The 15,380-nt window shown below is 37.8% G+C and overlaps 1 protein-coding gene across 10 annotated transcripts in view; it reads left to right on the top strand.

Moving 5' to 3' along the window:
• The window catches only part of LOC129747799 (uncharacterized), a 63,405-nt gene that overhangs the window by 14,763 nt on the left and 33,262 nt on the right, over nucleotides 1–15,380 (top strand). For 5 of the 10 annotated variants that reach the window (XM_055742154.1, XM_055742147.1, XM_055742146.1 and 2 more), the window contains exon 2: nucleotides 3,587–4,060. In XM_055742154.1, coding sequence (XP_055598129.1) covers nucleotides 3,955–4,060 — 106 coding nt within the window. In that variant the 5' untranslated portion in view covers nucleotides 3,587–3,954. Of the gene's footprint in view, nucleotides 1–3,583; nucleotides 4,061–15,380 lie in introns of all 10 variants that reach the window. The other 5 variants (XM_055742156.1, XM_055742151.1, XM_055742152.1 and 2 more) reach the window with 1 other exon arrangement.

Genomic DNA, 15,380 nt, shown 5'->3' with positions numbered 1-15,380 from the left:
AGTTTTTTCGCTGAGTTACCCAATTTTTTGAATAAGAAATGGTGCTTCAAGTTTCCAAAGTATTTACGCGAAATTTTTGTGAGTTTTTTTAACTACCTTTGCATTATCAAAAATCATGTCAGGTATGGCTCAGTGTCATGTTAATCTAAATCATAAACAATTGAGTTGATTTTCAATAAGTGAATAAAAAATTATTGAAAATGATATGAATCTCAAAGATTTTCTATAGTGTCGCTTGAAATTGTTATCACTGTTGAATTAAATTTTATTCTGAAATTAAAGTTCATTTTATAGAATGCAACGTATTAAATCCAGAGTATATAATAAAGTAAGTGAGTCTTTCTTAGGGTGGGCTAAAAGGTTTTACCAAAACCGGTAAAACCGTCAATTTTCCAATATCGAAATACCGGTTTTTGATTGGTAGAAAAACCGGTATATCTGGTAAATTTTTCTTCATCTTGAAAACATCATTAACACGTTCGTCGCCACGGCACTCATATTCGGGTGACGGGTGTATTTCCTGGGGGGCCCCGTGACATCAAAAAGCGTGTGACGCTCTCTTACTTAAGTTTACCGCTCAGATTCACCACACTTTTCAAATATGGGAGTTCTCCCTCTTTGCTTTCTCTCTCTGAAAATTTCTTTGGGCCCTGCTAGTAAAACTACCAAAATGAGCGTGGCGACGAACGTGTTAATTAAAACTACATTAATTAAAACAAAAAAAATTGTTATTTGATCGCAAAATCAAATATTTAATTATTTCAAGTCTCTACTTTATGATTGGACCTTTAATTTGGTTCAGTCGGATTTACATTCATTAGTTATACAATCAGGTTTTCATACCTATATGTTTCTCTGAAAAACTTTTTTATTTCAAATAATCAAACCAAACAAAAAGTTATTGAAAAGAAAAATTTTAAGTTTTAATTGCAAACTCATATTTCAATATGTGCTACGTTTCAATTTGTATTGCAAAACACGGTGTTTCGAATAATTGTTCAGATGTTCAAATTAAAATTTCCGCTTTGAGTTTGGGAAAATTAGCAGAAAATTGGTCAAATAAGGAAAAGAAATACAAAATTCTGCATTCTGTGATGATGGCCTAAGAATTCTACAGTAGTTTGTGATTGTTATGAATTTCAATAAAACCTCAAACTCAATCAAATTTTATCTTTTGATTGATATACAAAATTTTTTAAATATTATTTTTTCATCAAATCAAAGATTTTAAATCGGGTCTTAGGCTTACAAAAATGATTATATTTATAAAACTTGCTCAGAAATTTGGTTGTGGACGCATAAATAGAAAAAAACTAACAACACAATTTGTTTTTTTTTAGTTTGGTTTTGGCAAGCCAAGTGAAAAAATCAGGGAAAATTCCAGGCTTTTTTCAATGAAATCTTGGCAGCCGGGCCGTGCTGGACTCTCTCCACCGGATAAAACCGGTCAATCTGGCAAGCTTATTTTAGAATAATATTACCAGAATTTTTTTAGCATGTATCTGGGCTATTTAAAACCTGGCAAAATCCGGCCATTTGATTTAAAAATTCTCGACGGAATATCCAGGCGAATTTGGTTAAGACCCAGGAATAACTCAACAAAAATCAAGAAAAAAAAACTAGAAAAAAATTTTCACGAAACCTTTAGTCGTGTTTGAGACTTACAAAAAACCCTTTCATGATTATTTTTATGAAACTGGCCAAAAAAATTTGGGCGCATAAATAAAAAAAATGCAAATTAAATTGATTTGAGAATGACAATGGGAAAAAAACCCGGTCTAAATCCGGGCTTTTTCAATCAAATCCGTCAACCAGGCCGGAATGAACTTTTCCCAATTTTATGCTAAATATCCGGGCAAACCCGGATAAAAATGGACAATAAGACAAGCTTATTCTAGAATCAAGAATACCAGGAAAATAATTTGTCTAACATTTTAGAGGAAAATGAATCTATTGTCAGATTTTGTTTTTAAACACCAATTTTGATGATATTTTATAAAAAAATCGGAAATATTTGAGAAAATCAAAAAAAATTTTTAGAACTTTGTTAAAAACCATGTCATGCTTTTATACAACAAAATAGTCATGCTTTATAAAACAAAAATTTTGTTTTGATCTAATATTCCTCTAAAAATTTCTCGATATCCTAATATTCTACGGTACGGAAAACAAAAACAAAAAAATAACTTCTGTAACTTTTTTCCTTGAAATTATAATAACTCTAAATCTTCTAGAAAGATGATGTATGATTTGAAACCTCTCATTTCTTGAAATTGAATATCTTGGAAGTATTCTCCAGTGTTTTTGGCAATATATAAAAAAAGGATTTTTTTCAATTTTTTAAATAATCGATTTAAAAAACCGGATCTGTTAAAGAAAAAATGATAGCAAATGTGTATTCAACAAATTAGTGAGAATCAGCCCCAAAACAAATAATTTTTTTAGACCTGTTTTGCTAATATTGTTAATTATTTTTTTATTGGCGGTCATAAGTTCCGTTCAAAAAATACATTGAAGAAATTTGCATCGGCTAGGTAATCCGCTAACTGAATCGTAAGTTTTTAGCCGTGAATGACTTAAATGAAATAAAAATATTAAAATGAGGACGTATTATCAAATCAGAACTAAATTAATTTCCTTTGAAATTAGAATAAGAAAAAAATTTTAAGCTTCCATAACAAATTATTATTTGTGACTTATCTTGTTGAAAAATTAAATGTAAATTTAGGTGAGACGTAGTTTTAAATTCTACAAATAATAAATCTTCTGAAATATAGATTATGATATTTTACTCTGAAAATTGTTATGAAATTGGCGAAAGATTCTTTGAATTTCACCAACCCACTGACTTTAAACTTGTTATAAATATTAACTTTCAATTGAATGATTTTTCTCTAACCTTTAAATAGATATTAATCGAGAAACTTTTTAAACAAAATTATCCTAAAGTTTTGAATCAACAACCAACACCAACCAACAGAAATCAAGATTGTGATGGCGTGACGATGAGTGCAACAGGGATGCTGTCTAACGAAAAGCATGGTCGAACCAAGTGCACAAATGCATTCTTCGGCCGCCGAAAAACTTGCCAAAAAGCCATTATTAAGTCAGTGTCTGTCTGTCTGGTCCATATAGAAACATCGTTTGTTGTTTTTTTGTGTGGTTGATTTTCGGCTTGTGTATGTTTGCATATGGTCGAAAATTTTGACGATCGTGTCATTTTACATTTTCTTTTCGGCTGTTGGCCGTTAAGCCTCTTGGGAATTTTCTTCTTTACATATTTGAAGCTATCCGTATACCCCTACTTATACTTTCAGAGGTAGGAAGGTTTATAAATAACAGATCTCGACTTTTCCGAATGCGCCTGAGGAAAATTAAGAGTGACGGACTTTTTCTCTCGGTGGTTTCCGACCTGTCCCATAGAGTGAACGTACAGAGTACCTACTGTGGAAGATTTGATCAAAAACTAGGGATTTTACCGCTAAGACCGACCGCAAATTGATTATCGTCGTCCTCCTCGTCGTCGTCGTGAAATAATTTTTCAAGTGAAATTATTTAAATTTCCTTTCGATTTTTGAATTAGCAGCACGTGAATGCCAAAGTGACTAATCAACCAACTGATGATGGGCAGTGAAGAAGTGTTTTGAACAGAAGAGCACACAGATGAGATCAATTAGAGGATAAAATAACATACTTACAAGGCCGCCAAAGAAGAAGCTGTGATAATTGAATATACGAAGCAGAAGTGTGAAAACAAATCAATTAGTGAAGAAGTGCAATCGTGTTGGGGAGAAATCAGTAACACCACCCGGGATAACATCCCATTAGAATCGAGTCTAGTGAATGACAAGTTACCAGTAGTCGAGGTACAAATCGAGGTGAATATTTGTTTCGGGGGAAATATTTACAAACTTCCGGAAAGCTGTGGGAAAAGTGTTTTCCCCCGGAAAAGCGATGGCGTCAAACAAAGTGGATACCCGACAGAAATACTTTTCCGCCAGTCAAATGAGCGGACTCTCGTGGTGTAAAATTGGACTCGTGCTGCTTCTTGCGGTGGAAGGTAAATATCATTTTTGTTGTTGTATTTTTTAAATTTCAATTCCGATTGTTTTTCCAAAACCCAACTTTGGATATATGGATATTAAGACTCATTTTATGAAAAAAAAACAGCCAGAAATTCAGATTGAGGAACCTTTACAAGAATTAAGAAATAAATTATATCTAATCCTGGAATGAAGATCTTGTGATCAAAAATTGTTTCTCGACGTGTCAAAAGTGTCTTACCAATTTTTAACCCAAAAACATAAGGACGCTTTAGTTTGTTATTGTGTATTAGCTTAGCTTGTTTGACTACTCACATCCACTCCACACACCCACTACTCCGTGATTGCCCGAGGCCATCAATTGTGCAAAGGTCAAAAGAATGGTGCTTGGGAATAAATAGCAGCTCATTCTCTTTGCACAAAACTGATGCTCTCTCTTTGAACATCAATAACGGCGCCGGCCACGTCCTTGAAGTCAAAAGATAGTTGGAAAAGAGAGAAAAGAATGAAAGATCAATATTGTGCTTTAGGATCGAGGTTACCTCTCCATCCTAGCAAAAAAAAATGTTTCTGGAAGTATGGATGAAAGGATATGATCAGGAGACACTTTTGACTAGTGCGATCATCTAGAACAAATTTTTCATGTTATTTCCGGTATAAAATTAAAGTATCGTTATAATTTATTTTGAATCGATGATGGATTTTTATGTTTCCCTGTCTAAACTTAGCCTCGAAAAATCTCTATAATTGTTCCAAGTATAAGACCATTATGTCTGCACTATAAAACGAAAAAAAAAACAAAAAATGCAATGAATTAGGTTCGAACGGGTATCATGTAGGTCGTTTTATCAAAGCACCGATTTTTAATACCCTTAAAAAATTATAAACGGCTTGACGCGCATTCCTTCTTGAAGATTAAGAAAAATCTTACGATACTTGATTTTTTTTTCTATTGTTCTATGTTCAAGTTGTTCTCTTAATTTGAATCATGGCACTGTAATTCAATACTTTATCTAGAAATAACAAGTCAGCGCTACCTAAAATCCAAGAGAATGGCTGTTTTTACCGTAACAGATATTTCCTCTGAATGTAGAAAATCGTAGATTTAAAATATGAGAAGGGATTACTTTGGCAGGAAAAATCTGTGTATCTGAAACGAAGTGACAATGTTTTACAAAAAAGCAACTTGAAAAAAAAAAGTTTTATCTTTTCGCTACTTCAGGACGGTCATCTTTTCCAGAAAAAAACTCCCCATTCTTCTACTTTTTTTATTTCCTAAACCAATTATAGATATTGCTCGTTCGTCTTGGATATCTAAGTTGACTGACAATATTCGAGGTCTACACAGTATTAAATATTTACATGTTTTAACCTGCAAATAATTGGAACAAGTTATTTCTACTAAATTTACATGATTTATGATGTAATGTAAATTCCCGAAACGAAAAAAATGCTACTGTGAATTTTCATGACTGTTCGGATGACGTAAGTGAAACCACCAAGATTTGATAGCCGTAAGCTTCAAAGCTAAAACATAATATAAGACTTTTAATATTAATTCAGCTGATAAATTAATTGAACTTACATTTTAGTGTTCACAATACTTCGAGCGGTAGTGTAATCTGGCCTATCTCGAGCTGAACTCGAATCTTAACGTCGATACTAAATAATTCGTAAAGGAATGTTATAACGTATTTTAGATAAATTTAATCGTTGGACTTACGATGAACTATCCGATTGCTACGTATCTCGTGTGATACTTCCAATACGTTAATCCGAAACGTCTAAATTATTTGCCTTCTTTGGCTAGTTTCTTTAAACTTGCTGCACTTTGATTACAATAGTGAATTAGTTAGTTATTGGTGTGGAAATTATTATTATAATTGTAATACTAACCAAATACTGCTATTAGTGTAACGCAACAATTGTGCTAACGATTTCTGCTAAACTGAATGTTAAATATAGAGTATAACTGATACTGAATTTGCCGCCACCGGTTTCACGTTCTTCTTGACATTCCTTTTAAGTTCCGCTTCGTAGTCGGAGAGGTGCAAAATTTCAAACCGTCGTAAATCACAACTTCTGACAGAACTGCTGTTATCGTTGTCAAGCACTGTGGGCCGCGTGAACATTCCCCCACCCGTGCATTTCCGACGGATCTGGAGCGTTTTCTGCAGTCCCGGGTTTAACCTCGAGTAGCGCCAACTTTACCACTGGTTTCAAACTTTCACCGTTGGCAGTCATAACATACGCCTTTCGCACTTGACCATCGGGGGCTTTGACGACGCTAGAAACGCGACCTCGAATCCAACCGTTCCGTTTATTTCCGTCTACTACGAGTACAAGATCTCCTGGTTCCAAAGGTTTCACCGGCTGGAACCATTTTGTTCTTCGAGTTATAGTGGGTAGATATTCTCGAACCCATCTGTTCCAGAATATGTCTACTAAATTTCTGGACAGTTTCCAACTATCTCTGAGCACTGTTCCTTCCGGTTCCGCCAGGCTCATCGGTTGGGTGATACCGTGTTCACCATACAACAAAAAATGGTTTGGTGTAAGCGCCTCAGAATTAGCCGTTTCTAGGGGTATATAGGTAAGAGGCCTGGAATTGACTATAGCTTCCGCTTCGAGCGCTACTGTCTCCAACACCTCATCGCAAGGATTTTGCGGGTGTTTCGAAATTCCCTCCATAGCCACTTTAATAGAACGAACCATTCGTTCCCACGAACCACCCATGTGAGGAGCGGCAGGTGGGTTGAAATTCCATCGTGTGGTAGAATTGGTGAATGTAACAGCGCACTCCTGATGAATGTGTTTTAGCTGGTCCGCGAGGATGTTTTTCGCTCCTTGGAAATTGGTTCCATTATCGGAGAAAATTTCTGCGGGTGAGCCTCTGCGGGCAATAAATCGACGAAATGCCAGAATACACGAACTCGTTGTTAAGCTGTGTGTTATTTCGAGGTGAACTGCTCGTACCGTTAAACAGGTGAATAGTGCAATCCAACGTTTGACCAAGCTACGACCTTGCTTCACTAATTGAGGTCCGAAGTAGTCAACACCCACAAAGGTGAACGGCTTGACAAACGGAGTAAGTCGAACTCGGGGAAGTGGTGCCATTATCGGCGGTCGTGGCTTGGCCTTTCTGAGTATGCAAAGCTGACAATCCGCGCTGACTCGCTTGACCTGGGCTCGGAGTCCACATATGAAGAACCTTTGTCGCATTTCGTTCACTACTGTCTCGTTGTTCCCGTGTAAGTAGCGCCGATGATAGCTGTCAATGATAAGGTTTGTAAGACGATGCCTTTGCGGAAGTATAATAGGATACTTAGCTTCGAATGGGGTGAAGGGAGCTGCCCCAATCCTGCTGTTCATCCTTATGACTCCGTTCTTGTCGATATACGGTGAGAGTTTATATAACAGGCTCGACTTTACTATCGGTGGTGGAGTATTAGTTCTTTGATTTTGTTTGAGTGTAGCATATTCATCTGGGAACGCGTCCATCTGCGCCATACGCCAGAGAAGATTCTCCGCCGCTGCATATTCCTCAGATGTTAACAAACCCAGTACTCGATTTTTGCGAAATCCGTTTATAGCTCGAACCAAAAATGTTGCTCGACGAAGAAGGGACCTCCAACAGGAGAACCTTGTAAAGTCAATCGGTGAATTTGGAGCTTCTCCGTGGTGTAGAAATACGGCGCGAAGTTCATCTTCTGTGTTAATTTTTGCATTGTGGTGGGTCGGCCACCGAGATTCGTGTTGCTTAAGGAAATCCGGACCTGTGAACCACCGATTTTGGGCGCTGAAACTTGGACCAGTTCCCCATTTAGTTGCCTCGTCTGCTACGTTTTGTTTGGTTGGAACATAACGCCATTCGTCGACGCGCGTGTTCGTAAGAATTTCGCCAACTCTGACTGCCACATATTGGTGAAATCGTCGGCTATCTGATCTCAGCCAAGCCAGTACTGTCATGGAATCCGTCCAAAAAACGCGTTTATTTATCGGTATATTAAGCGATGAACAGGTATCGTGGCCGATCCGGCTTCCGAGAACACCGGCTTGGAGTTCTAGCCGAGGTATGGACAACGGTTTTAATGGTGCCACTTTTGTTTTCGCTGTAACTAAAGACACTTCAAATTTGTCTTCAATTGCCGCACGCAAATAGGCCACTGCTGCGTAGGCGGCTTCACTGGCATCTACAAATATGTGCAATTGAATCTCAGCTAAATTATCGACTTTAACACCACTGAAAAAACAACGCGGAACTAGAACTGTGTCCAGTTCTTGTAACAATTGACTCCATCTGGTCCACTTTTCAGTCAGCTCAGCTGGAATTTCGTCATCCCAATTGGATCCGAACTTCCAGACTTCCTGCATGAGTATTTTCCCATGGACAACAAAGTGTGCCACTAAGCCCAACGGATCAAAGAGGCGCATGATCGTTCTTAAAACTTGTCGTTTAGTTGGTGAATGTTGAAAAACGTAGTTCTGCATGTCGTCGTAGATAGCAGTATTGAATGAGAAAATGTCGTCCATTGGTTTCCACAGCATTCCCAGAACACGTTCTGCCTTTTCTGGATGATCCAATCCAGGTTCAAGATTCAAAGGCTTGTCGGTTGAACCATGAACAACTCCAAGTTGCTGCAAGACTTCGGGGGAATTAGATAAGAAGTTTCTTATCTCGAAACCGCCTTTTAGGTGAATTAATTTGACTTCATTCACTCTTCTTATTGCTTCCTGCGGTGTATCAAAGCAATCCAGATAGTCGTCGACATAGTGCAAATCGATTATTGCTTCTGCTGCTTTGGGGTATAGTGAAGCATGCTCTTCTGCATTTTTATTCTTCACGTACTGTGCCATACATGGTGAGCAAGTAGCTCCAAATGTTGCTACATCCATGACATATATTTGTGGAGCAAAATTAGTGTCGTATCGGAACAGAAATCGTTGAGAGTGTTTATCAGCCTCCCTGATCTTCACCTGGTGAAACATCTCTTTTATGTCTCCGGATACTGCAATACTACGCTGGCGGAAACGTAACAAAATAGTAGGCAGGGATGTCAGCATATCAGGGCCTTTGAGGACCATGTCATTAAAGCAGATCCCGTTAACCTTTGCTGAAGCGTCCCAAATTAAGCGGACCTTATCCGGCTTCTTCGGGTTTCTGACAACGCCGAGAGGTAAATACCACACTTTATCAGGATTTGCTTTCATTATTTCGTGATCGGTCGCAAGATGAGCATAGCCTTTATCGACATAACTTTTGATTTGGTCATGAACTATTTGCTTCAATTGGGGATCCTTCTCTAAACGTTTTTCCAGACAAAGCAGTCTTTTTTTTGCCATATGAATGCTATCTGGAAAGCGGGGAGAATTATATCTCCATAGTAGACTTGTCTCGAATCGATCTCCTATTCTCTTGGTATGCTCTTTCAAAATTCTCAAAGCTCGTTCGTCGTGTACTGAATTCGGAGGTGGCGATACACTTGTCAGCTGACTTTCGAAAAATCTACCCATCTGATGATGTAGTTCATCATTACTTATATTGTCTGTCGTATGGATATTCAGCTGTTCTATTGTGTTAGAATTCATAGCATGCTTTCCAAAGACACACCATCCAAAACGTGTTTTAGAAGCTATTGGGTCATTATCCCGTCCCTCACGAACTTTTAATGATACAAGCATTTTAACATGTTCGAGACCTACGATCATTTTTGGTGCAACATTCGCATAACTTTGCACAGGCAGTCCTCTCAAATGTGGGTACAGCTTTTGCATTTCTTCATAATTAAAGGATTGTCTTGGCAGCTTAAGCTGTTGCACAGTTCTGACATTATTCAACGAGAATCGTGTTTTCAACCCTTTTCCTCCTACGCACAGTTATAGACGCTGAGAAGTTTTTTCCTCCCGTGAGATATTGCCAGTCCAAGTTAGGCAAAAAGATTCTTCTGGACCACTTATTCCGAGCTCAGTTGCTACTGATGCCTCCAACATTGACGATGACGAACCATCGTCTAGAAATGCAAATATTTCCACACATTTATCGTTTCCTTCCACCACCACAGGAACATATCGAAATAAGGAAAGAGAGGTGGTACTATGATGGTTATTGTGCTCAACAAGCCTCGTAGAATCGATATTTAGTTGTGGAGTTGGGTTAGGAGTGTGTAGAAGGGGATGATGCCGGTACCTACATCCGTTAGTACCGCACTCTTTACTCGAGCGACAGGGCCATCTTTTATGACTCGCGAGACATGTACGACAAAGCTTCTTTTGCTTGATGGCCTTCCATCTTCCATCCAAGTCAAATGTTTTAAACTGATTGCAGTGATTTATTTGATGATCGATGTCATTACAATATCCGCACTTCCTTTGCGAGTACTCAGGCCAGGCACTTTCATTAGGCTTACGTTTCCACAGTTGTAGTGAGCGTGATTCCGAAGACCTATTTTCGGTTGTGGAGATGCGTTCTGGAATCTTCTCTTGCTTCTCTTCTTCGGAATCAGTCTCCTGATGAAGGTATAACCCTTGACGGTTGGTTTTATTAGATCTATCGTGAAACTTCGCACCAGCTACTGGAATGACCACATCAGCTGTGACTGATGTCAAGTCTGACATGAAGGTGCTGAATGTTTGTAGATTAACGACTGTTTCCTGCCTTTTAAATCGCGACCAATCAACCCTCATTTGGGGGGGAAGCTTTTCAACCAGCTCTTGAAGCAGTAGTGGATTATACAGGTGATCATGTAATAGTGCAACAGTCATGTGATCCACCGTGTTTTGCACAGCCAACCCGAATTTTATAATTGAACGAAGATTGTCTTCTTTTGGAGACGGAATTCCACGGAGCTTTTGTATCATTGCATGTAAGAGGATCTCTGGTCTGCCGTAAAGCATGTGTAAGATTTGAATTATCTGTGGAACCGATTCCGGAATCAACAGCTTACTACCAACAGCTTCGCGAGCTTCTCCTTTTAAACATCGTTGTAGTCGGTCTAAATTCTCGGCATCACTAAATCCGCATGACTCCGTAGTGTTTCGAAATGTACCAAAAAATAAGGGCCACTCTTGGGGATCTCCCGAGAAAACGGGCAGGTCCTTAGACATTACATGACGGGCAGCAAGTTGAACATTAGATGGTCCGAAACTTTCGCCTTTCAGTGCTTCTTTCAAACTACTCGAAAGATTTTCCCTGCGACCTTCATTCACTAAGCTTGGACATTCCAATGATTGGGATAATAAATTTGGCCCAGGTGAGCCTTTATTTGGCTGAGAACTAAATTCTAACGAGACAGACGGGCGGGCGCGACCCTTGTACACGGAACTGCTAGGGATAGGTGCCGCATTTCTCGGATCTGCAATCCAAGTGACGTCATAAGTGTTTGGGCGTGAAATCTGTGGTTCACATCCTTTTTTCAAATCATTGACGGTTGCAAATCGATTGTCAAAGGTCCACGCGGAGATGTTGTTGCCAGACACAACAGTTGTTCCAACGTGTTCATCAGATATTGTAGAAAAATTCTGGAGAATTACTTCTTCAGCTTGGGGAGTAATCATGTGCTCAGTTACTTCCAGCCCTTTTGAAATTTTTGCGTGAACGATCTCTGATGTATGGCGTTGAGCTGGGTAGGGAAGATTGAAGTATGACATCCTAGTATTTCTTCTGATATTACCGATTTCTTTTGAACGTAAATTATAACTGGATCTTTCCCGTGTTTCCCGTGACGAATCAATCCATAAATCCTGAGGTTGAATAGTGGATACTGAAACCTGTGGTAGAGCTTCAAAATTGGGGATGTTCAGTATACTAGATGTGTTGTTGTTCTGGTTACTTCTTTCTTCAGATATTGTGGAAAGAAACTCGCGCTTGTCTAGCGACTTCTTCGTTCTTGTATTCAATCCAGCAGTTGGCGGTAGAGAAACGTGTACGTTAGCAGTTTTCATATTCGTTGACCCAGTTTCAATCGCTAAATCAGTTGCCTTTACTACAAAGGGATTTGGAACGCTCACTCTTGGCACCAGACGGGAGGCAGAAGACGTATGGACCACTGGGCGCGAAATTGTAAACTCTGCCAAGCTGTCAATGACGTTAGGAGTTAAAACAGTATTTTGTACTTGAAAAACCTGGGTGTTTTGTGGAGTGGATGTTGATGATGCTGGTAACCGGATATCATGAGGTGTTTCATTGCATAGAGCTACGTTAACGTTTTGAAACAATGCACTTGTTTGAGAGGACGGTTTGGAAGTTATGGGTACTGATGGAAACTCTAATTGTGGGTGTTGTCCAGACATTCTTCCAGTTCTATTTATAGTCAACCAGTCCTCCACTTTCTCCCTACTCTTTTGGCTGATCGACGCGCTCTTGTTGCTAGCACTTTCTCCTGAATCCCTTGTCAGAACATCATACTTCCGATTCAAATACTCAGTAGATATTTCCTTTTTCTTTTCCACAAATTTCTTTCTTCTGGCCTGTTGAAATTCTTCCTCTTCTTCCAGATCCTTCAGGGCCATGGCTTTTTCCTCCTCTAGCCTCAATAACTCCGTGTCGACACGGATGGACCGTTGACTACTGTGTGAGCCTGCTTTTGAAGCACCTTTATTGCGAGATGATATACTCTTGCCTTTAGAAGGCTGGCAGTTCTGGCACTTCCAAGTTTTATCGGTCCCTTCGATGGAACTTGTCACCCCGGCACAATCGTAATGGGCCCAAGCCGAACAGTTATCGCATCCAACCAAATTGGCAGCTGAGTCTGGTTTGCTGCACATGAAACAGTTGTTTTCCATTCCAGATACAGCTTCGTTTTCCTGTCTACCGGTCATCTCGAATCCGAAATAAAATCTTTGAAGAGTGTTCGGATGACGTAAGTGAAACCACCAAGATTTGATAGCCGTAAGCTTCAAAGCTAAAACATAATATAAGACTTTTAATATTAATTCAGCTGATAAATTAATTGAACTTACATTTTAGTGTTCACAATACTTCGAGCGGTAGTGTAATCTGGCCTATCTCGAGCTGAACTCGAATCTTAACGTCGATACTAAATAATTCGTAAAGGAATGTTATAACGTATTTTAGATAAATTTAATCGTTGGACTTACGATGAACTATCCGATTGCTACGTATCTCGTGTGATACTTCCAATACGTTAATCCGAAACGTCTAAATTATTTGCCTTCTTTGGCTAGTTTCTTTAAACTTGCTGCACTTTGATTACAATAGTGAATTAGTTAGTTATTGGTGTGGAAATTATTATTATAATTGTAATACTAACCAAATACTGCTATTAGTGTAACGCAACAATTGTGCTAACGATTTCTGCTAAACTGAATGTTAAATATAGAGTATAACTGATACTGAATTTGCCGCCACCGGTTTCACGTTCTTCTTGACATTCCTTTTAAGTTCCGCTTCGTAGTCGGAGAGGTGCAAAATTTCAAACCGTCGTAAATCACAACTTCTGACAGAACTGCTGTTATCGTTGTCAAGCACTGTGGGCCGCGTGAACAATGACCATAACAATGAAACCGTTCCGGCTCATAATTCCTTTTAAGTTTTTGAATCATTATTCAACTTCTAGCTATCAGCTTCATGACAAAACATGACAGTATGATTTAAAATATATTCATAATGATTTACCTACTTGAAATCCACGAGCTCCGGATTTGAAACAGCATTTTCATGGCGCATCAAATCGAACTTGCTGCTTACCGGTCGGCCGTTCGGTGTTGTTTGTGAAACGATGCTGCTACAGGGTGTGTCTGAATTTTCTTTTAGTTTCGTTAATACTTTTTGGATGGATGATTTTGAAAACAATTTTTCATTACTTTTCAAAGTAGGTAGCACTAAGTTTATCTAGAATGTTTTTTGATTAATAATACTTGCTATTTGTTCGTTGTACATTGAAATCTCCTTTGCAATATGATGGAATGTGAGGAAGGGTTCATGAAGCTTGTAACTTGTTTGTATAAATATTAAACAATTCAAAACGATTCACTTGTATTTAAATCTAAGAACTTGATTTTTTTGAATTCAGAAGTTTATACTTAAATCGAAGAATAAAGCGAAAAAAAAAGCTTTATTGTGCTGAATCTTTTGTAACAACAAATTGAGAATATTGTTGACCTTTTTGTGCAATATTTATTAAACTCAAAGTTTGACTACTTATTGTGCTATTCATTTTTGATTGTTAGAATTCGTATCAATGTTATCGGTTAGAGTAAGGTTGAGAGAATTTTTTTCACTACCTTTCGGGCCTAGCAAATCCGGGCATTTTTTCAAAAAAACCTGGCAAAACCCAGGCATGGATTTCAATTTTTCAAATCCAAAAACCGGGCAAAATTAAGGTGTTATTTTACATAAAAGCAAAGAAAAAACGCAAAAAAATCGAAATTAATATTTTATTAATGGAATTACAGACTTCCAACAACTTTTTGGAACACTTAAATATTTAAAGATTTATAAAAGTAAATCAACGAAATTATTTGAAACAACCGTTGAAAATTTCCATAACGATAATCGATTTTGCTAAAACGTACACAAAAACTTTGATTTTTTTTTGGTTTCTTTGTGAAAATTGTTAAAAATTCGTGCAAAATCCGGACTTTTTTCACGATATCCGAGCAACCGGGCCGGACCGGACTTTCTCGAAATTTTGCATCAAATATCCGGGCAAACCCGGATAAAACCGGGCAATCTGGCAAGCTTAGGTTAGAGTTATTCATATATTTTTAAAATATCAAGAATCAAAGACAAGAGGTGAACTGTTTCTTAGAACAAAATATCACTTCTCTAATAAAGTCTACGAAATTCTATCTAGTAATTTAATATTTTTAAAGTGTTTTTTTTTACAATAAGCAAAAAAAACATAGTTTGTTTCTGGTGAAAATTGTTAAAAGGATTTCTTTTTTTTACATTCATTAAAATTGGCAAACAATAAGACACACCCTGTGCGCGACAGCAACGTTTCTGATTCCAAACATCGTTTCAAGCAAAAGTCATGTAAAATTACAACAAATTGACCCGAATGAATAAACGCATGGTTTTTTTCAGGGCTGCGTTATAATGTAGAACACATCTGACCGAATTTTACATGAAATCAAAATTTACATCAAATGTAAAACTCAGATTTTTTTTGTGTGATAGTCAAGCTTCAGTGGCATTAGAGAACTACTTATCAAGAAGACTATGAAATCTACCAGTTGTTCGATTATTATAGCCGAAAGCTGTTGAGAAATCCTGTACAGATGAATCTACTTTACAACAATGCCAAATTGTTAGTCGATATTTGTGTTGATTATGCAAAATTACGGGTAAAATAAAAAAATCTGTAGTATGGAAGA

The sequence above is a fragment of the Uranotaenia lowii genome, chromosome 2 (assembly GCF_029784155.1).
Source record: "Uranotaenia lowii strain MFRU-FL chromosome 2, ASM2978415v1, whole genome shotgun sequence".
Lineage (NCBI taxonomy): Eukaryota > Metazoa > Arthropoda > Insecta > Diptera > Culicidae > Uranotaenia > Uranotaenia lowii.
Note: the sequence above shows the minus strand (reverse complement) of the source record. Positions and strands in the feature narration are given on the sequence as shown.